Genomic DNA, 23,793 nt, shown 5'->3' with positions numbered 1-23,793 from the left:
AGTATTGTTTGCAGACGACACGAGTCACGACACCTCGCTTATTTTCAAACTCAAACGACAGCAACAAGCTCACAGTGATGTAAACAATGCTATCTCGAAATGTATTATTAAATGAGAAAAAGACTAAATGTATTGAGTTTGTCACTAATAGTTACGTAAGGAATGAGCAAACAAGTGTCGTTGTGAAGGATGACGAATTGGAACGGTAGATAGTACAGTTTTTCTTGGTATAACTTTAGATTCTAAACTTTAGTGGGGTCCCCATATTGTTAACCTCTCGATTAGACTAAGTTCTGCAGCTTTTGCAGTGAGCAAGATCCGTCAGTTAACAGACGTGAAAAACAGCTCGATTAGTTTATTTTAGTTACTTTCACAGCATACCATATTTATTCTGCAGAAGAGGGCTATTCGAGCAATATATAAAATGAACCATAGAGACTCACTTAGAGATTGTGTTCGATTTTATAATAAACTTCCGAATCATATTACTGAATTATCAATTAATAAATTTAGTGCGGGGCGGAAACGGCTAATTAGTATGAGAGTACAGTCCCTGCTGCTGTTATAAGAAAATATGGAAGTAGAAACACGCCGAGGTGTCAATGTTTCCCCTCTTTCCCCCCACTTTTGTATCCCTGATTTCAGTTTTTTAATATTTCCATGAAAACCGTGAAAGCTACCATCACGATGTCTAGGAGAAATATGTTCTTCATAAAATTCTCTACAATATTGTCTTTGGAAGTATAAAGCTAGAACTTATAATTTTCAAACTATGCTCATTTTCCCCTAACGATATTTCTCTTTGGTGACCTGAACGATAAGTAAGACTAGCGACTTTGCTCTTTTACCTGTGGCGATGTTGCTTCACAAAATTGTTCCTTGGGTCAAACTGATCCGATTTAGCTCAATAGTCATGAAATCGCACGTCACTACCCCTCACAAAGGCAAGGGGAAAGGGCCGGTTTCCTCGGTGAAAACTATGCATTACTTCTTTTTGCTCTTAGTGACTAGGGCAAATCGTATATCATTTTCCTGTAATATAAGGACGAGTTAATCATTTCTGAAAAAATCGTTGCACCTTATCATACAAAAATAACGATTTTGTCACTGTTCTGAACGTAAATGCATGCTGTTCTTATAGAAACACAAAAATCACTATATCTTATGCCTTTAATATTTGAGGAGTTCCCTCGACTTCTCCAGGATTCCATCATCAGAACTGGGTTATTGGCTAGTCTGTCCTATGTTTTATTTGTTGATAATTGCCGCGATGTAACTGTAAATGCCATAACTTCCATACTTAATGAAATACATAAAATTTCATTATTTTGCTATAAAATCGTTATTTTTGTATGAAAAGGTGCAACGATTTTTTCAGAAATGATTAACTCGTCCCTATATTACACGAAAATGATATACGATTTGCCCTAGTCGCTAAGAGCAAAAAGAAGTAATGCATAGATTACACCGAGGAAACCGGCCCTTTCCCTTTGTCTTTGTGGGGATGTTGTGGGGGGTAGTGACGTGCGATTTCATGACTATTGAGCTTAATCGGATCAGTTTCACCCAAGGAACAATTTTGTGAAGCAACATCGCCACAGGTAAAAGAGCAAAGTCGCTAGTCTTACTTATCGTTCAGGTCATCAAAGAGAAATATTGTTTGAAAATTATAAGTTCTAGCTTTATACTTCCATAGACAATATTGTAGAGAATTTTATGAATAATGTACTTCTCCTAGACATCGTGATGATAGCTTTCACAGTTTTCATGGAAATATTAAAAAACTGAAATTAGAGATACAAAAGTGGGGGGAAAGAGGGGAAACATTGACACCTCGGCTCGGCGTGTTTCTACTTCCATATTTTCTTATAAACCTATAAGCTATATAATATACATGCCAAGTTTCATGCTTTCTGCCAGACCGGACTGTACATCTGGTTAAGAACTCGGACTAATTTAAGAATTATGTAAAGCGTGTACTCATTTCCAATGCTTATTATACAACACAAGACTACATAAATGATAAAACAACGTGGAATTAATTGTTATTCGAAATGGTTTATTATTTTTTTATGTTTTTATCATTGTTGATGAAATTAATTTTGTATTTTTTTTTACCTTGGATTTTTCCTACAAATATTCTAGACATGTATTTATGTATAGGTACACACATATATTTGACGACCGGTCTGGCCTAGCGTGTAGTGACCCTGCCTGCTACGCCGCGGTCCAGGGTTCCAATCCCGGTAAGGGCATTTATTTGTGTGATGACTGATGAGCACAGATATTTGTTCCTGAGTCATGGATGTTTTCTATGTATACAAGTATTTGTATATTATACTAGCTTTTGCCCGCGGCTTCGCACGCGTTAGAAAGAGACAAAAAGTAGCCTATGTCACTCTCCGTCCCTTCAACTACGTCCACTTAAAAAATCACGTCAATTCGTCGCTCCGTTTGGCCGTGAAAGACGGACAAACAAACAGACACACACACGTCGTTATCTGAGTACAGTCAAACAACACAGCTGTGTATACAAACAAAGTGCCAAAAATATGTATACAGAACTTTATTACCTGTACATAAAGGTGTGTATACATATTTTTGGCACTTTGTCTGTATACACAGCTGTGTTGTTGACTGTACCTGCAACACAAGCCATCTTGAGCTTACCGTGGGACTCAGTCAATCTGTGTAAGAATGTCCTATAATATTTATTATTATATATAGTCTGGATTTGCCGCGCTGTACCTTACTTTCAATTCATGTCCCATAGTCTTGGGACGCCCTGTGTCTTTGCATAATTAATTTATTATAAGAATACTTAGGATAGATTTAAAAAAAAAAATACTCGGTTATTTTATTATTCTTTCAAAGTGTCCTGATGTAGGTACATACTAAAAGTCCCCATTTCCCGAATGGTGGGAGGCGAGTCGGTGGTGGGGGAGGGTGGCTAACATTTTTCAGTACTTTGCTCATATCTCGTTAATCATAAGACATTCTCTTTTTATTAATTATAAATATAAAATTCTAAATAAATTATATCATATATTAAGTATTAAGATATTTACTGAAGGATAGCAAGGATCCGATGCCTAATTTAAAAGCTAGACAGAATCGATCAAATAAAACATTTAAATACTAATAATGTATAGATATTTATAATATGTAGCACGTGCTGCACGTCGCGTAATTTGTTCAAAATGTAATATTATTGTCTAAGTATTTAATCATACTAGTTATGAAAAAAGAGCTGCATTTTTAGATGGAAGCAAGCCGCTTTGCATGGTGATAGTAGTCATCATAGTAAACGATTCTTTTCGAGGATATCAATATTTTCATCCCTTAGCTCGGCTTCAAGCGTAGCGAGGTGTTTTATGAAAATGAAAAAAAATACCTTTTTTCAGATCGTCCGATTTTGACGAACCGTATTACCTATCTTAAATGAAAGGGGTTGTAACGTAAAAAATATATTTAAAAAAATACTTCTAAGAAAAAGTAATTGTCGACGATCCCAAACTCACAGGCGGTATTGAACCCTTAAGTCTAAGAAGAGACTTCGCCTCCTTATGTGTGTTCTATCGCCTGTATAATGGGTTGTGTTCTGAAGAACTGTTTGACATGATGCCAACGGCCACTTTTCATCATGGCACCGCTCGCCATCGACAGGGCGCTCATCCACACACACACCTTGCAACCTAAATGGTCGGGCATCGTGTGGTTTCAGAGGAATTTCCTCCCACGAACGCTCCGGCTGCGGAATGAACTCCCTGAGGAGGTATTCCAGAAGATACAGTATGGGGTTCTTCAAAAATGGAGTGTACAAGTTTCTAATGGGTCGGCAACGCGTATGTGACACCCCCTGAGTTGCAGGCGTCCATAGATTACGGTGACCGCTTTCCATTAGGCGGGCCGTATACCTGTTTGCCACCGACGTGGTAAAAAAAAAAGTAAGAAAAAAAAAAGTTAAGGATACGGCCGGACCTCCATAGCAAAATCGCCCCTGGCTGAATTTGAGAAGTTGTTATGCACGATTATTCGTTTTATTATTACATATACTCTAACATATATTTTAACAAAATCGGTAATTAATTATCAATATGATTTAACAAACCTCCCTGAAGAAATTAGAGGGTTTTGTCAGTTTTCGGGACTATGCAGGACAATTTCTCTCAACAGGATGAGTTTGGGCCGCTTTAAAAAAATACGTGTCTGTTATTTTTGACTACTCTATAGCATATAAAAATCAATCAAATGGGAGGGGGACAGTAGGGCTTTCCTTAATAGTAAGTTTAATTTTGTCCAACCTGTTTATAAAAAAAAAATTTTCAAGTTGATGATCGAAACCAATATTTTTGATATAAATATATATAATAGAGTATAAAAATACGGATATTATATGAAAATATGGTAGGTGACGCTAACACATATCTAGTAAAAAAAAAACTTAAACTCAAAAAATTAAGTACTTAAAAAAAAACAGGAAGTAATTTTTTATTTCATTTTTTATTTTATGTATATCAATAAAATATCCAAAGAACAAATCAATCGGATACGTGGTTTTGAAGAAAAAAAAACGCAAACGATAATAATTTAAGGCATAATATTCACCAAAAGTATAAAACGAATAATCGTGCATAACAATAGCTCAAATTCAGCCAGGGGGGCGATTTGCTATGGCGGTCCGGCCATACCCCTTTTCTCAAACTTGCAATGAAATTTTGTCCTTACGTTCGGGAAGTACTAATAGGTACGTATCTGGTTCTTTGAGTGAGGATGATATGTAATGGAACTTTATAGTAATTTCCCCACCTAAGCCAGCAATGCTCGAGTCATTTGTTTCTAAACGGCAAATTCTGACACAACGCCACAGGGTGTGTACCCTTGTTTCGCCGACAAACTTTTCATCGAATATCATTTCATCGACAACAAATCATCGAAAGTTTAGTTCGAGTAAAATTGCTTTAAGTAATTTTGTTTCAACTACTATTTATTTGAAATTTTCTTAGTTGTTATAAATACTATTCAACTAATATTTCTTCATCGCTGATTCGTTTCAAAGTCCTTCAAATAGCAGAACTACAAAACATCGCAAATCGCAATTCATTTATTCGACGTACGTACAAAACTTTCTCATTTGTCGTACTACACATTTATAGATGTTTCTATTCTAGGAAACTTCAAACTGTCGATTTTATCGTGGCACATCACATACGTCCATAATGAAACTATGACCATTGGCTTATAATTAAATTACTAGATTAGAACTGCGATACTACAAAACTATGAATAATGGCTTTTAAAGTAGATTTAGGTTAGGTTAGAACTGTGACCACACAAAAAACGACCAGCTTACAGAGTAATGTTTTAGTTAGGTTCGACCTGTGATTTACACAGAAGCAAACGTACTGCAGAGTAGGTTTAGGTTAGGTTAGAACTGCGACCCTACACATCAACGAACGGTCTATACATAATTACATATAGTAGGTTTAGGTTAGGTTAGAACTATGACCACACACAAAAACAAACAGTTTACAGAGTAGGTTTAGGTTAGGTTAGAACTGCGACCCTACACAACAACGAACCTTATTTAAAGTAGGTTTAGGTTAGGTTAGAACTGTGACCAAACAAACAGTTTTAGAAAAAATCATAGTTGAAATAATATTATGTGTAATGAATTGTATTTAATGTCAAACAAAATGAAATGAAAAAACACGAAACGAAATATATACCACGATACCTATAAAGTATACTCGGAATAACTTATCTACGAAATAAAAGTTTTCGGTTTGATTTTACTTTTATCGATTGTTCTACGATATGAACTGTCGATGAAATTAAATTATTTGAAACGTTGTCTTTGAAATAATATTCGAACAAATGTCTGTCGGCGATTCAAGGGTAAACCACGCCACAGAATAAACAATACTAGGACAACGTCATCATCAAAAAAGACATACAAAACGGTTTACATAGACGGTGGCGCCCCCTATTAATTTCTAATCTTTTTTGTCAGACTATAAATGCGGTAAATGTCACCGTTTATAATTTTTAAGAAAAAAAACCGCCGCCTTTGGGGTTCTGGTGAAAGCTACTTGCGAATGTTGGATTATGTAGAAATATGTAGGTATTTTTTAAAACTGCTTTTAATACTTTGATGGCAACACAAATGAATAAAATAAACGTATACCGTTAAGGTTTGAGGAGTTTCCTCAATTCCTCATGAATCCGATTATAAGAAATCGAAGCCTGACAAAATTTGACTTGTAAACTCAATATTTTTAACAAACATAACTAAATAAATGTCACTGTTCTGAACTTAAATGCATGCTATTCTTATAAAAATACCAAAGTTACTATAAGTGTGCAGTTTAGATTTGAGAAGTTCTGTTCTGATCTTCATCAGCAGTTCCACTGCACCAAATGTCACTGTTCTGGACGTAAGTGCATGATGTTCTTATAAAAATACCAAAGTCACTATAAGTGTGCCGTTCAGATTTGAGAAGTTCGGTTCTGACCATCATCAGCAGTTCCACTGCACCAAATGTCACTGTTCTGGACATAAGTGCATGCTGTTCTTATAAAAATACCAAAGTCACTATAAGCGTGCCGTTCAGATTTGAGGAGTTCCGTTCTGACCATCATCAGCAGTTCCACTGCACCAAATGTCACTGTTCCGTACGTACATGCATGCTGTTCCTTAAAAAACACAAAAATCACTATATGTGTGCCTTTCAAATTTGAGGAGTTCCCTCGATTTCTCCAGGATTCCATCATCAGAACTGGGTTCTGAGAAAAACGGGACCAATCTGTATGCATATACATTCAAACATAAAAAAAATTCAAAATCGGTCCAGTAACGGTGGAGATATCGAGGAACAAATATTAAAAAAAAATACAGATGAATTGAGAACCACCTTCCTTTGAGATATTTGAGGCGGCGGTTAAAAATGTTACCTCAAACAGATTTTTAAGCACGGAAATTAAATAAAAATATATGTTTGCTCGGATTCATCAAATATATTATCAATAGCTTTTTCAAGTGAGTTCGGATAAAAGTGATGTGGATGTTGATTTAAAGATTTTAAAGTGAAGATACGCCTCCGGAATTGCGAGCAGAGGCAGAAGTAGACATGAGTAAGTTACTGCCCCCGAAATCCAAAGTAAATACATGACGGCGTATGAAAATTTCTTCAAATGGAAGGTTTTCAGGGTCACCTTTTTAGCCTATTTCATTGCAAGATTAAGAAAAGCACTCTCTTTCAACTGACACACGTTTTGTCAAAATCAGACGATACAAAAAATACATTTTTTTTTGTTTTTCGTAACAGACCTCGCTACGCTCGCCTTCCTAAGGGATGAAATTTGTATACCCTCGGAAAAAATCGTTTAAATATTATGATATCTACTATCACTGCATACTTTTAACTGTAAGAAATAGTATTTTATGCAACTGGTGGTTAAAAGAGGTCAAAAAAGGTGAGTGGCGTCGGTAACAATTTGAGGCGAAGCCGAAAATTGTTAATAAAGACTCCACGAGCATTTTTAGGGTTCCGTAGTCAACTAGGAACCCTTATAGTTTCGCCATGTCTGTATGTCCGTCCGTCTGTCCGTCCGTCCGTCCGTCCGTCCGTCCGTCCGTCCGTCCGTCCGCGGATAATCTCAGTAACCGTTAGCACTAGAAAGCTGAAATTTGGTACCAATATGTATTTCAATCACGCCGACAAAGTGCAAAAATAAAAAATGGAAAAAAATGTTTTATTAGGGTACCCCCCCTACATGTAAAGTGGGGGCTGATATTTTTTTTCATTCCAACCCCAACGTGTGATATATTGTTGGATAGGTATTTAAAAATGAATAAGGGTTTACTAAGATGGTTTTTTGATAATATTAGTATTTTCGGAAATAATCGCTCCTAAAGGAAAAAAAAGTGCGTCCCCCCCCCTCTAACTTTTGAACCGTATGTTTAAAAAATATGAAAAAAATCACAAAAGTAGAACTTTATAAAGACTTTCTAGAAAAATTGTTTTGAACTTGATAGGTTCAGTAGTTTTTGAGAAAAATACGGAAAACTACGGAACCCTACACTGAGCGTGGCCCGACACGCTCTTGGCCGGTTTTTTGACTCAGTTAAACACCGTTGCATACAATACTTTTTCTACGACCAAGCACTTTGAAAGAAAATTATAAATTCAACAAATACCTACTTTCAGTCATCTTAGTTATCTAGTGGACCACCTACCATTTTGAATATGCAGTTTGAGTGCAACCATGAAAATAAAACTGTCTATGGTATGGTTCTCTGAAGCCTGGCCACTAAAACGAATCGAGCCGCGTTGAATCGAGTTCTCATACATTTGAATGCGATTCGACGCGTCGCCAATGAACGCAGCAGAAAGACTCGACTCTGCGAATGCCAGGCTTTATCTGACATTCTAAGGTTGGCAACGATGTATTTCATACAATATTTTAATTTTCTACGATGAACTGATTGGTTTGTTAAGTTGGTAGCAATGTGTTACAGAACTTTAACAGCTATATCGTGCTACTGCTACAAAATTTTTTCAGGGTATCGACTAGATAGACTTGTCCTGACATCTTTTATGTAGGGTTTTAAAGTTAAATGCACGACCTTGTAACTCACGAATAACAGTACGGGAGTAGAAAAAATAAATTACCTACTTCTGACTTTTTGGCTAAGGAATTAAAAAGCGAACATATAAACAAACTAAGCCAACTTTGTCAATTTATATCTTAAAAACCGATTTTGATTTAGTTTTTAGTTTATAATCATGAATTTATTTGTCTTTGATTTTAAAAACTCATATATCGTCATTGTGCATCTTGTCTGTCGTCATTTGCAGTTATTCAATGTGATACGAAAAAAAACACGGTGTATAACTAAACTAAATAGGCTTGTATCTGACCTTATTTAGCCAATCATGATCGGGTAAAGTTCGCTGCGGCGGTGGAGGCATCCGGGGGCTGTCATCGTAGCCTAGAAAGTGCGGCAAGAGGAACCTCGGTAACAGGTACTCTCGCGACTCTGGAATGGGCACGCGCTGGCGGAGTGGGCCGCGCGGCGCGGCCTCCAGCGCCACCACCCGCGGCGGCGTGGGCTCTGACACAAGAAACATTGCGTACATGTCAATATCATGTCAATAGGTCGCTCCGTTTTGCCGTGAAAGGCGGACAAACAAACAGAGACACACACTTTCCCATTTATAATATTAGTATGGATACATACTTATATACTTAGAAAACATCCATGACTCAAGAACAAATATCTGTGTTCATCTCACAAATAAATGACCTTAACGGGATTCGAACCCGGGACCGTGGCTTAGCAGGCAGGGTCACTACGCGCTAGGCCAGACCGGTCGTCAACTCTCGTCGCCGTTAGTGCGTTTTCACATTATCCGATCCGATATCGGAAGTAGGAATTATTTCAATGGAAAAAACCAAAGATGGCGGCGTAGATATATGTGATATCGGTCCGACATCCGATAAGGGTGTTGAAATTGAAAATTTAAATCTGAAAGGTTTTCTATAAATAAAAAATAGTTTTCAAGTTACGTATACGATTTTATTTTTCCTGAAATATTCATTATAATAGCCATATTTGGTAAAAATTTCATAAATTTATGTTGGTAAACTTCTGAGATAAGGGGGGGGGGCGGTATTTTTTTACATTTTTCTACAAAAAAAAATTTTTCCCGTAACAAAAAAATTATTAAAAATAATTTTGATATGAACAGTTTGAGCTCTTTCTAACGATACCCCCCCACTTGACCTAGTAACTTGAAATTTACAGTTTGGCCCCTTTTCATTTTGGCCATTTTCTGTATAATGAATATTTATATATTAAAAAAATAATAGTTTCAATTTGTAGAGGTTAACAATGTTCATAAGTATTCCAAATTTTAAAGCGTTAGCATATAAGTACTTAGTTCTCGAGATGTGACAGACGGTCAGAGCGGTATACATAATTATACCGTTAAGGTTTGAGGAGTTTCCTCAATTCCTCATGAATCCAATATAGTTGGGGAGTTTATTGAAAAACCTTAAATTTTTTGACCAAAGCATGAAACTTGGCACAGTTGTTCCTTATATCAAAATAAGCCGATTAAGATCGGGAGCCTTCGGGAGCCTCCCCCCTGGGGCCCGGGAGGGGGGGTCAAAGTACCGCTTCACCCGGCTTGGTTTGAAAAATTCTAACTTACCCCGTTTAGTTAATAGGTCATGTTTGGTATCGTTTTCGAGTAAATCAATAACGTATAATTCGTTTTCAGTCCTAAAATTATCATTTAATGGTAAATAAAATAAAAAAAATTAAAAAATTTGAAATTTTCATCCATGATTTACAAATTCAAGTCATCATAAATGACAAACTGTTTGCTTTTTCTATAAATAAAAAATATGACATGATAGCCTATTTAATATAGATTATAAAAAATATAACTTTTATCCACCTTTACTAACGTTAAGTTCCACAAAAAAATTTTTAAGACGCGCGGCGTCGGTACGCCGCGAGCGTAATTTTAAAATGCCTTTATTTTAGAAACTCTATTAGACCCCGTTTAGCTATTAGATCATGTTTGATATCGTTTTCGAGTAAATCAATAACGTAGAATTCATTTTTGGTACTAAAATTATAATTTAATGGTAAGTAAAATTAAAAAAAATTAAAAAAATTGAAATTTTCATCCATGTTTTACAAATTCAAGTCATCATAAATGACAAACTGTTTGCTTTTTCTATAAATAAAAAATATGATAAGAAAGCCTATTTAATATAGATTATAAAAAATATAACTTTTATTCACCTTCACAAACGTTAAGTTCCACTAAAAAATTACTTTAAGACGCGCGGCGTCGGGACGCTGCGAGCGTAATTTTAAAATACCTCTATTTTAAAAACTCTATTAGACCCGGTTTAGCTATTAGGTCATGTTTGATATAGTTTTCGAGTAAATTAATAACAAAGAATTTGTTTTTGGTACTACAATTATAATTTAATTGTAAATAAATTAAAAAAAAAATCATCTATAATTTGCAAATTCAAGTCAACAAAAATGTCAACCGTTTGCTTTTTCTCTTATCGATACCTCCTAAGTATACTGAGCTAACTGCAAATTCACAATTTTACAGGAGAGGCATTCAAAGGTATAATGTGTTGTAACTAAAGTATGCGTAAAGATATCTGTATCAAACTTATAAGTATTTTATATGAATATATCCTAGTCTTATCTGCATTCATAGAATATAGCTATAAATAATAGTTTTTGAGATAACTGTAGATACTCCAGTTTACGTGTAATCGACTTGCTGTCATTCTTGGTATACTGGATCAACTACCACTTGCTCCAATATACGTCGTGGCATAATAATAGAGGATAATCAATATATTTGTAAAATAAAATACTTTTTTTACATAAAATATATGACAAGGTACTTTGTTTGATATATATACTTGTATAGTAGGTAATATACTTGTATGTATAGTAGGTAAGTACTCGTTTTCCGTTGTGTTATATCTATAACGATTTATCTGTAATGTGAAACAGTAACTTGTGGGTATTATGTTATTTTTATTCTATTTATATATATGGGTGTGTATATACAGATATGTATATTGAATCTGTTTATATAATATGTTTTTTTTAATAAGTAAATGTTAAAACACGAAATTATATAGAATCAAAATCATTTTTTATTATGTAAGAAAATCAACACATTAATCACATACTTCATACATCATTCGTATGGTTGCATTTATGTTTTATAACAAAAAATATACTTAATCAGATACTACCTACATATTGTTTTCTTAAGAACTGGATTTCTTATTTTAGTCAGTCAGCGGTAGGTAGCTACTCAAAAATACAACGCAATTTACTTTTGGACTGTATACATATAAATCAACAAAATAATATATCGTTACTTAGAAACTAAACAACAGTTTTGCCTACATTTAATAAAGATATTTTTTCTTATAAATAAGAATATAGGAACTGTTTTAATGGTTTAATTTAGGAATCTCAAAAGAGATCACGTTTTTTCTATAATATAGGTACCTTAGTATACTTGGGTACCTATAGGGTAGACCGAGGTTATTCGGATGAGCGGGCAAATCGGATCAAGGTCCGAAATCTCTTAGTATATTGCAAATTTTTTTAAAGTAATCGATCGAAGACAAAGAGGGATAGTGTGGCTCAACTGAAGTGCGATTAATTTGAAGAGATTATCAAAACACTAAGAGATTTTGGACCTTGATCCGATATACCCGGTGATCCGATTAGCCTCGGTCTACCCTATTGAAAGGATTGAAAACATAAATCTTTGTTAATTGTTTTAAACAATATATCTAACTTAAAGGTACTATAACTTAAAGCTACGTACCCTAAGAATTTAATCAGTCTTATTTGAGTATTATAAAACAATAATTATGGCACTCGATAGTAGGTAAATTACCAATCACTTTCGTTTTCCCACATGTTTGTTTTTAATCTATGTAGGTAATTAAACTGTTGTAAAAATCATGATATTGAGTTGGAATAATACCACGTTGACATAAATATTTAAGATCTTTTAATTTGTCTTTATCTATAGGTATTGGCTTAACATAAGCCAGTTTAATATTGTTCAAACCGGTAATTAGCTCGTTATGTCGACTTCTTGTGTTTGCACTCGAAAAACATTCAATTGATCGATATGTTTCCTCTTCAAATGTATATTTATATTTTATTGTGAAAGGCTCCTCAGGTGATACATGTACCTCACACATTTGACTCCACTTTACAGTTTCCCCGTCGGTACTATTTTTCCAATTATTAAAGAGCTCTAAACAAGCTTTGAAGTCAAATATTGTCTCTTGGGAAACTTCTTTGACTTCATAGGGATGATCGGTTTTTGCCATTCGCATTGCCATGTACCACTGCTCAGGTGTGTAGATATTAATGTGTTTTGTTTTCCTTTCAATAAGAGCATGCATGCTATCTCCCTCATTTTGGGTGTGTCCCACAGCTAGAAAACGATGTGTTATCGTTATACTATACTTCCAGCATGCGTACATATACATAAGAAAGACAATCCTGTTACGATTTTGGCCTCCACAATTATCAGACCAGAATCTGAATTCTGTTACATTTCCTTGAATTTTTGATTCAATCAAATATAATACATTGCTAGCAACTTCATTAGCCCCCTTTTTGGCTGTTTGGTCATGCCAACAAAAACAGTAGCCTTGAAGTGAGGCCAAATCAAACGCAGTGAAATTATGCACGTTAAGTTTTCTCTTATAGTAGAACACACTTATATTACCGTGGGGCGTTGGCAAGGTTTTTTGGAAGTCAAACACGATGGTGACAATTTTATTGTTACTTTGAGATATTTCTTTGTCTTTCTGTTTCAAATCTCTTACTCTATTTTTTTCTTTTAAATGCCAATCGTGTTCAGATTTTTCTTTTTCTGAAGGGTTCTTCAACTGCTCGTAAATGTGACAAGCATCACATTTATCTTTTTTAGGTAAATGAAATGCCAACTTTATATGTTTGTTAACTATATCACGATATTGTCGAACAGTCATAACTTTTGAGTCATATTTAGTAGGGTCAAACCATTCTGAAAATAAATTGAACATTTTTTGAAAACTTAAACCGCCGTCAAGATATTTTTTATCGGATCGTTTTCTGGTCAAGTGACTATCTACAGGAGCCAAGGCGTTTACGTGATCACAAACGCTTTGGGTAGCATCTGGAGTTATAGAAGTGGGGTGATTACTGTGCTTACCTCTGCAATCGGGTTCTATTGTACCATCCCCTTGCTGAAATTTGTTTAAAGCAGTGTTTAAGAAATTGTTACTGATATCTAGTGTATTTAAGAACATCACCTTGCATATAGGTATCGTGGAAAGTTCTTGAGAGTTTTCAACCTTTTTTGGAAAAAAATACTTGACTGTGCATGTCCTTTGGGAGTTAGATTTAGTTACCCTATTAACTTCTACTCGTTTTGCATATTTAGCTATAAAATCCCATTGTCGTGTGTGATCACCTATGTTCCAAAATTTATCAAAGATTTTCTGCCGATCTGATTCAGTAAAGTGATCGGTGCATTTTTTTATACATGTTGTTGAACAAGGTAATTTAATTTTTTTTCCAGGTTTCAATTCCCCATTTCTACTTTGGTATTGCAAGCCACGATTTACATTGTACTTTCGTTGTTCATCGTTCCACATACTTTTAAATGTTTCCCGCAAGTTACCGGCATCTTTTTTTTTTTGAAATTTTCTTTTACGATTACCTGGTGTACTTCCCGGTGAGTCTATATCAGTTGGGGAAGGAGAAATATTGTGATTGTCCACCTCCATACAATCTCCGGCATTGGTAGGAGTAAACGTCATTAAAGGCGATGGCATTGGAGTCAACTCTTCCAAATCAGGTGACTGTTCTTGCTGTACCATCTCTAGTCGCGAAGATTCCGTAATCTGTTCTGCGGTTGATTCACTTACCTGTAAGTCGATTGTTTCAGAAGATGGTAGCAAAATATTGTTAAAAATATCTAAAGAATTTATTTCAGGCGAGGGCATTGGGGTTAAAAAATTTATTACTGGCGACTTTTCTTTTTGAACATATCGTTTTTCCGACTCAAGTCTTGGCTCGATCGATTTTTGTTCATGTACATCTGCAACTACCAATAATTTTTCATATTCCACTACATTAGGTGAGGAACAGCTGCGCTCCACTGAAAAATCATCGAAAAGTACACTTTCAGAAAACTCCACTGGCACTAGAGGTTCCAACTCAATTCCAAGTCTTGGCGAGTTTTGCGATATACAGCTTTGATCTGATGCTATATCTTTGAAAAGTGTACTTTCAGAAAATACTCCCTGTTCTAGATGATCTAAGTCCATTTTTTCTAATAATGAAATTTCGCCTCGAAAACCGTCAGTTTCTAGAGGCAGTGGTGACACTAAAACAAAACAACACTGTTAGTTCTTAGAAACCTATAGTAAACATTATTATAAAACAAGCCATTGACAAAGTTAAATGCATAAAAAATTATCTAATTTAATTACTTACAACTCGATTCACGGTTTTGAGTTTCATTTAAAACCAATGCGACTAAATTTCTTCCTCTCGTCCTCTTCATTTTGCACTGATACTATTTATTCACATGCAAACTAATGGTGTTATGGTATAAATAAGCTTAATTTATCAAATATTTAGCAACGAAAACCTATGCAGCGGTAATCATCGGGCAGACATACTGTTGCAACGTGCACTCGTATCGACAAGAAGCATGCATACTGAGCTAACTACCAGTTACACCACTCCTGCGCCGCACTTGCGCGATACTTGTACCGCGTACAATGGACCAAGTGACTTAGCTCAGTATACAATGTTCTCACTTAAAAAATGGTGTTAGTTACAATCATATACGCTGTTTTATTTTCAAAACTAACAGGAATTTCAGCTCAAAATTTTTATGGAAGATAGATTTAAGTATTTTAAACGAAAATATGAAAAAAACCGATTTTCGTAAAAATGTTGGTTGGCTCAGTATACTTAGGAGGTATCGTTATGTCACCAAACACCCAGACAAGTTTGGTGGAAACTTCCTTCACGAACTGCTTGGTGTCTGATGACCATGGTCCAAATGTTTCAAATGCAATTGCCGCAAATATGTAGTTGTTTTTTAAAAATGCATATTTGCGCGTTTAAACTGGGCGTTTTGCAGCAGCAGTCTCTGGTTTCTGGGCCGAGCGTTAGACGTTGGATGGAGCCAAGGTATCCACACAGGTCACGCCCCATGCCAAGGGTCGTCCCAGAAACCAAGGCAAAAGCAAGCAACCATCAGGCCGCTTTCCGTCTGCTGCTGACAAGCCGACAGGTTCGAGGGTTGTCGGCATGTTCGCTGTGCCGAGAGCCTTGCGGATTAAATCGTTAAGTGCAGTGTGTCACAAAATTCGGCCAGCAATAGACTGGCAGTGGAGTCCGTGGTGTCCTAATGCGTCGGCAGCAAGGGTGTGGTTGGCATGTCTTTAGCCCCAGTCTTAGACAAATGGCAGTATATGATGAAGTAAGGCAGCCTCGGAAGGAGGTATGTTCTCCAAGTGTCGATCTTTTCTAGTAAATAGGTTCTTCCGGCACTCATTCACTGTTGCGTAAGGACCCTTGATCTGAAATAATATGTGCATTGTCATTTTATTTAAACAGATTCTGCAACTATCAAATTACAACATTTTGGTGGATCACCTTCACTATTACACACTTACCTATCATACAAAATAATTACAAACTTTAGTAGAAGCTGATTAGCCTATCTATGATATTGCTCCATCTCGTAATAGTTTGAAGCCTTGGGTGGCCATGTTTCTCCCTTGTTGATCGTTTCAAGCTGCGTTTATCGTACCTATCCCATACTATGTCTAATCTAGAAACGTTTTCTTTTGGCTTTGAAGCTTAGCCAGGCCACTCAAGATATCAAACTATTACAAGATGGAGCAATATCAGAGGCAAATCAGATTCTACTAAAGTTTGTAATAATTTTCTATGATACGTACGTAAGTGGGTAATAGTGAAGGTTACGTGATCCACCAAAAAGTTGTAATTTGATAGTTGTAGACTCTAAAATGATAATGCACATATTGTTTCAGACCAAGTCGTTGCGCAACGGTGAATGAGTGGTCGAAGTACCTACCTCTTTAGGTACCAAAAAAGATCGACAATTGGAGAACATACCTCCTTCGGAGGCTGCCTTGGATCAGCATATACTGCGCACAGTGTACCAGGGGCCCATTTCTCGAAGCTACAAGTTACAATTTTCAACTGGTTGTCAATGTCTAATATGACAAGTTGGAAAGAGACTTCCGCTTGTAACTTGTAACTTTCAGTTTTGAGAAATGGGACTCAGGGCGTTCTTGTTTGGAGTCAGGTGTTGGCGTTGGTGCCACACCAAAATTTGCCAAGTCCGTCTTCTTGGGGATGGAAGGAAGAAGGAGACGAATGGGTACCACACTGGTCAGACAACACTGAAGTGGCCAGTATATGCTTAGAAGTTACAAGATGTAAATGTAAATCAGGTTGCAAAAACCGATGCAACTGCATAAAGAGGGTAGAGCCTTTTTTATGCAGTTCCATATGTACCCAGCTATGTTTTTGTGAAGGGAATGTATAGTATGAGTATGAGTATGAGTAATCTGTCAATTAGGACACCACAGACTAAACTATAAGTGCTAACTTTTCAGTGTTGGATACTCTATGGCAGTTCCGACTCAATTATAATAAGCTCATTATAATTGACTTTAGTTAACTATAATAATTTCAAAAATAGAACTTCATACAATTTCTATACTAATTTGCGATACCTGGCAAATTTTCCTGCATCTGAAACATATTTTTTATCTGTCGCGTTATCGGCCAATCAGAGACGGTTATTACAAACAATTGGTTGCTAGGTAATTCGATGTTGATACAACGGTGAACGACTCTATTGACATTAATTTTAACTTGCATGAATGGTGATATTTCCGGCCATTGATGATGAAGATGATGACTCGTAGAAAAAGTATTGTATACAATAGTGATATAATTAAGTTTTTCTCTCTCGTACCGTACTACACATGGTACTCGACTGAAAAGTTTTGTATTATATCACGATTGTATAAAATACTATTATATAAATTTCTTTCAGGATTCACTACAATGAATAATTAACAGGTACAGTCGGTCTTTAGATCGTGTGGTCCGACCCGAGTGTTGCCGTTGTCGACACGTCAATAATAATGAATCTTTTTCTATTTATGCATTAACACACCTCTGACACTGGCGATCAAATATATGAAAGAGGCGCGTTCCCCGCAGACAGTCTAAGCTCGCGTAGGTGAACGCGTACTATCCTTTGTGAATAGGCTTTAATATCATATTTTTATATTTATAGAAAAAGCAAACCGTTTGACATTTATCGTGACTTGAATTTGCAACTCACAGAAAATGATTTATTTTTTATTTTTATTTCATTTAACATTAAATGGTCATTTTAGTACCAAAACTAAATTCTACGTTATTAATTTACTCGAAAATGATACTAAATATGACCTAATAGCTAAACGGGTTCTAATAGAATTTTTTAAAATAAAGGTATTATAAAATTACGCTCGCGGCGTCCCGACGCCGCGCGGCTTAAAGTTTTTTTTTTATGAAACTTAACGTTAGTAAAGGTGGGTAAAAGTTATATTATTCATAATCTATATTAAATAGGCTTTCATATCATATTTTTTATTTGTAGAAAAAGCAAACAGTTTGACATTTATGATGACTTGAATTTGTAAATCGTAGATGAAAATTTCAAACTTTTAATTTTTTTTTATTTTATTTACCATTAAATCATAATTTTAGTACCAAAAATGAATTCTACGTTATTGATTTACTCGAAAACGATACCAAACATGACCTATGAACTAAACGGGCTATGTTAGAATTTTTCAAACCAAGCCGGGTGAAGCGGTACTTTGACCCCCCCTCCCGGGCCCCAGGGGGGAGGCTCCCGAAGGCTCCCGATCTTAATCGGCTTATTTTGATATAAGGAACAACTGTGCCAAGTTTCATGCTTTGGTCAAGAAAAAGAAGGTTTGGCCTCTTTTTGTCGATAAACGTCCCCACTAATATCCGATGGTAAGAGATCGATCTTGACAAAAGTTGACTTGAAAACTCAATACCTATGCTTAACAAACAACAAAAGAACAAATCTCGTCACAAATAAATGTCACTGTTCCGAACGTAAATGCATGCTGTTCTTATAAAAATACCAAAGTCACTATAAGTGTGCCGTTCAGATTTCAGGAGTTCCGTTTTGATCATCATCAGCAGTTCCACTGCACCGATAGTGTCACTGTTCTGAACGTAAATGCAAGCTGTTCTTATAAAAATAACAAAGTCATTATAAGTGTGCCGTTCAGATAGGAGTTCCGTTCTGATCATCATCAGCAGTTCCACTGCACCGAGTGTCACTGTTCTTAACGTAAATGCAAGCTGTTCTTATAAAAATACCAAAGTCATTATAAGTGTGCCTTTCAGATTGGAGGAGTTCCATTCTGATTCTGAACGTAAATGCAAGCTGTTATTATAAAAACACCAATTCACAATAAACTTGCAGCACTCAGATCAGAATTGGGCAGCTTTCAGTTACAGCACTACTTTCATAGTATTTTATGAAAAAATATCGAAGAAAGATCATATTTCGTTTCTTTTTAAATTACTAAACTGATAACGTTTTGGGAGCTCTAATTTGGCATACTTACTCGATACTAATAGAAAGACAAATGAATAAAAAAATGCAAGCCAAAACTCGCTGGGGGCAGATTTACTTAATAAACCTTGTTTCAAACAAATAATTTCTGTGATTGTGCTACGAATATGTTTTTTCTTTGATATATTTATTCTATCCATTAAATTAATTAGTGAGAGGCAACAACGACCGAAGTCATGCATGATTTGTTTTTAAATTTGATTTATACATTCTATAGGATTTGGACACCTGCGGTTTTACTAAAGAAATATTCAATTACAGTCGAGTTCATAAATACGAGTATGTGTACCTTATAGCAACGAGTTAAGGTGAAGAAATGTACACATATTTATGAACTCGACTGTACCTACTTATTTTTTTTTTTTTGTATAATATATTGGTATGTAGATACCAATATAGTTACATTTTTTACCGTTTTAGGCAGATCGCCATCGCCAGTGAAAAAAAGAGTAACAGGTGTCAGTCGGAAAAGCGACAACGCAACGGGATATTTATAATTCGATTTCAGTTAAATTAACTGTTTATGTTTTATATTGTCGTGTCAGACAAATAGCTAAATTACAAGGTCTAAGTAAATTCGCAGCGCAACACATTGTTGATACGGGAAACTCGTTATCAGCTACGATAAGGACTTGGGTATGGGCAAAATGTAACAGATGGTCGCATCGAGTGTGTGTATCCCTGAGTTGGGTTACCTGGAGGCCGGGCAAGGGCGCACGCCGCTGTGGCCGCGAGCAGAGCCAACACCAGCTGCGTTGGCATCCCGGGGCACCACCTTCGGCGAGCGTCAGCGTGCTCTCTGTTTACAGTCTGCGCCGTCCGCGGCACGCTCGCGCATGCCTGCGCGTCGATCGATACTCCGCCCACATCCACTCGATGTCGCCAAACGCAGTACGACATAACCGACAGCCTTTAAGCTTAGCTTAGCTCACTTATTTACAGTCCGTTTAACATCACAACGGACCTTTCAGCGATGGATCCGACGCTTGTGCACCCATCTCATGTCTTCATCTTCGGTATACGACCGTTGAGCCAATGTGCATAAGGTTGGTTTTAAATTAAACTCAATTCATTAATGAATAGCATAAGTACATACCTACAAAATGCTACGATGTGCTGATGTACATCCATTCAAAAAGAAGTTGTAAATCGTTACCAGCATCACTTTTCAACTAAAGAGACAATATTACCTACCTGAATTTAAAAAAAAAATGTTTGCAGGGTTTTCCTTTCAAATGGAGTCATATCTGCAAATGATGAATTAAGGTCGATGATCAACATTTATAGAGGCATGAATAGGTACCAATGAAAAAGTGCGATTAAATTGGATATTTAATTTTTAATCTCGATTCAACGATGACGAATTATCATATCCAGAAAATTAAAAAAAAATCGACTTCAAAAAAGAATAAATAAAATACTATCAGTATTTTAAGTATATGCGTTACCGAAGGATTATGTTTGAAGTCGGTGAAAAGCCAAATTATGAAGAATACCATGATTTTGGTCCAACTATAAGGATGCGTTTGAAAAGTATTACTGAACCGCGATTGATATGGATTGAGAAAGCTATCACAGTTATCACTTCATACAAACTTCGACGTATGTATTTGGCAAATTGGCATAGCTGTCATCTCTGTTCCACTGCACCAAATGTCACTGTTCCGTACGTAAATGCATGCTGTTCCTGAATAATTTTTAAGAAAAAAAAACCGTCGCCTTTCGGGTTCTGGTGAAAGCTACTTGCGAATGTTGGATTATGTAGAAATGTGTAAGTATTTTTTAAAACTGCTTTTAATGCTTTAATTATTAGATGGCAACACAAATGAATATACGTATAACGTTAAGGTTTGAGGAGTTTCCTCAATTCCTCATGAATCCAATTATATTATAAGAAATCGAAGCTTGACAAACTTTGACTTCAAAACTTATGCTTAACAAACATAACTAAATAAATGTCACTGTTCTGAACTTAAATGCATGCTTTTCTTACAAAAATACCAAAGTCACTATGAGTGTGACGTTCAGGTTTGAGGAGTTTGGTTCTGGCCATCATCAGCAGTTCCACTGCACCAAATGTCACTGTTCTGGATGAAAGTGCATTCTGTTCTTATAAAAATACCAAAGTCACTATAAGCGTGCCGTTCAGATTTGAGGAGTTCGGTTCTGACCATCATCAGAAATTCCACTGCACCAAATGTCACTGTTCTGGACGAAAGTGCATGCTGTTCTTATAAAAATGGCAAAGTCACTATAAGCGTGCCGTTCAGATTTGAGGAGTTCGGTTCTGACCATCATCAGAAATTCCACTGCACCAAATGTCACTGTTCTGGACGAAAGTGCATGCTGTTCTTATAAAAATGGCAAAGTCACTATAAGCGTGCCGTTCAGATTTGAGGAGTTTGGTTCTGGCCATCATCAGCAGTTCCACTGCACCAAATGTCACTGTTCTGGACGAAAGTGCATGCTGTTCTTATAAAAATACCAAAGTCACTATAAGCGTGCCGTTCAGATTTGAGGAGTTCGGTTCTGACCATCATCAGAAATTCCACTGCACCAAATGTCACTGTTCTGGACGAAAGTGCATGCTGTTCGTATAAAAATACCAAAGTCACTATAAGCGTGCCGTTCAGATTTGAAGAGTTCCGTTCTGGCCATCATCAGCAGTTCCACTGCACCAAATGTCACTGTTCCGTACCTAAATGCATGCTGTTCCTTTAAAAACACAAAAATCACCATATGTATGCCTTTCAGATTTGAGGAGCTCCCTCGATTTCTCCAGGATTCCATCATCAGAACTGGGTTCTGAGAAAAATGGGACCAATCTGTATGCATATACATTCAATCAAAAAAAAAATTTTCAAAATCGGTCCAGTAACGACGGAGATATCGAGGAACAAACATAAAAAATAAAAAAAAAAACATACAGACGACTTGATAACCGTCCTTCTTGAGATATGAGGCGACGGTTAAAAAACACAAAAATCACCATAAGTATGTGTGCCTTTCAGATTTGAGGAGTTCCCTCGATTTCTCCAGGATTCCATTATCAGAACTGGGTTCTGAGAAAAATGGGACCAATCTGTATGCATATACATTCCATCAAAAAAAATTTTTCAAAATCGGTCCAGTAACGACGGAGATATCGTGGAACAAACGTTAAAAAAAGAAAAAAAAAAGTACAGACGTATTGAGAACCACCTTCCTTGAGAGATTTGAGGCGGGGCGGTTAAAAATTAGAAAATTACAATATCAAGTCATTCATTCATTAGCAGTTCAATACCCAACGAGTGCAGTCGCCGGTTCGCTCCTGATTCAGAGCAGTTAATACCTTCCGCGTAAGCGTTTCATAAATTACGTCACACGTTAAGGGGAGGGAGGGGGTCAACGAAGTGGGACAATGTGTGACAAGGGGGAGGGAGGGGTCCTAAATTTCGTGACGTCACATTTCAAAATCTATCATAATCTAAGGGTTAAAACACGAACTATAAACTTTCTTTTTCATAAAGAAAGTTTATAGTTCCCCTCATAAACATATTTAAATACACAAATACAGAATGTTCGGTAACCGGATGAAAAGCCAAAAGTAGGCGATAGTCTAGGCTATTTAGAACATTCTTAGGTCTTGGACAAAATTTGATTCGTCGTTTTTAGGGTTTTTTTTAAACTTCTCGGTGAAAACTCCAAAATTTCACTAAGGCTCCGCGCACACGGGCGACAAAGTTGCTCGGCAACTTTCGTATTTGTATGAAAAGTTGCGTCGCCTCGTGTGCGCACCTTCATACTAGCCCATAGACCGAGCGACGGAGACAAAACAGTTTTGTCGCCCGTGTGCGCGGAGTCTAAATCGATAAACGTACTCTTGTTACTGTAGTTGTTTTGGTTTTATTTCGTATTGTAAAATGTCTATCGTATAATATCATAAAATAAATTAGACATATCTGTGTCTAAATAAAATTAAACTACATCAATTTGAAAATTGAATAACATAAAAAAATTATTTGAGCGATTACTTAGATCGAAAAAAAACCTAAATTTTGTCTAAGCCATGTATAGCTAAAAATGTTGTAAATGGCCTAGAATATCACCTATTCTCGACTTTGCATCTGGTTATAAATATAAGATACCAATTGTTTTGTCGACCGATTCAGAATGTGGAATCTTGAGCGTTGCGGGGGTTTCAAGGCATGTAGGTTAAATAAATTTGTCACTCACACACCAACACGTGGAAAATATTAACTGCAAAACATCAAACAATGTAGTTTGATTCATATTTTTTTAACATTTAAGAGTCAAAATCATCATTTAAACGTTTCCCATATAACCATAATCGGTCGCCGTTCCTACGCAAATCCTCCTATTTTGTGTACACACAGGTCTTCGGGTCTCAATGCTTAGTCGCAGTACGGTCGCCGTTTAGTCGAGGCGACCCAAATGGGAACGATTGGTAACAGGCACAAATGGTCACAGAAGTGACAGAAGTGTGCAC

The 23,793-nt window shown here is 36.2% G+C and overlaps 1 protein-coding gene across 2 annotated transcripts in view; it reads right to left on the bottom strand.

Annotated features, from left to right (window-relative positions):
- The window catches only part of LOC125240628 (protein cab-1), a 48,686-nt gene extending 28,568 nt beyond the window's left edge, over window positions 1-20,118 (bottom strand). For both annotated transcript variants that reach the window (XM_048148606.1, XM_048148608.1), the window contains exons 1-2: window positions 20,000-20,118; window positions 8,925-9,118 (exon numbers count right to left, since the gene is read on the bottom strand). In XM_048148606.1, coding sequence (XP_048004563.1) covers window positions 8,925-9,118; window positions 20,000-20,066 — 261 coding nt within the window. In that variant the 5' untranslated portion in view covers window positions 20,067-20,118. The remainder of the gene's footprint in view (window positions 1-8,924; window positions 9,119-19,999) is intronic.
- Window positions 20,119-23,793: the final 3,675 nt, after the last annotated feature.

Source organism: Leguminivora glycinivorella, chromosome Z, assembly GCF_023078275.1.
Source record: "Leguminivora glycinivorella isolate SPB_JAAS2020 chromosome Z, LegGlyc_1.1, whole genome shotgun sequence".
NCBI lineage: Eukaryota > Metazoa > Arthropoda > Insecta > Lepidoptera > Tortricidae > Leguminivora > Leguminivora glycinivorella.
The sequence above is the reverse complement of the archived record's forward strand: the minus strand, read 5'-3'. Positions and strand labels throughout refer to the sequence as shown.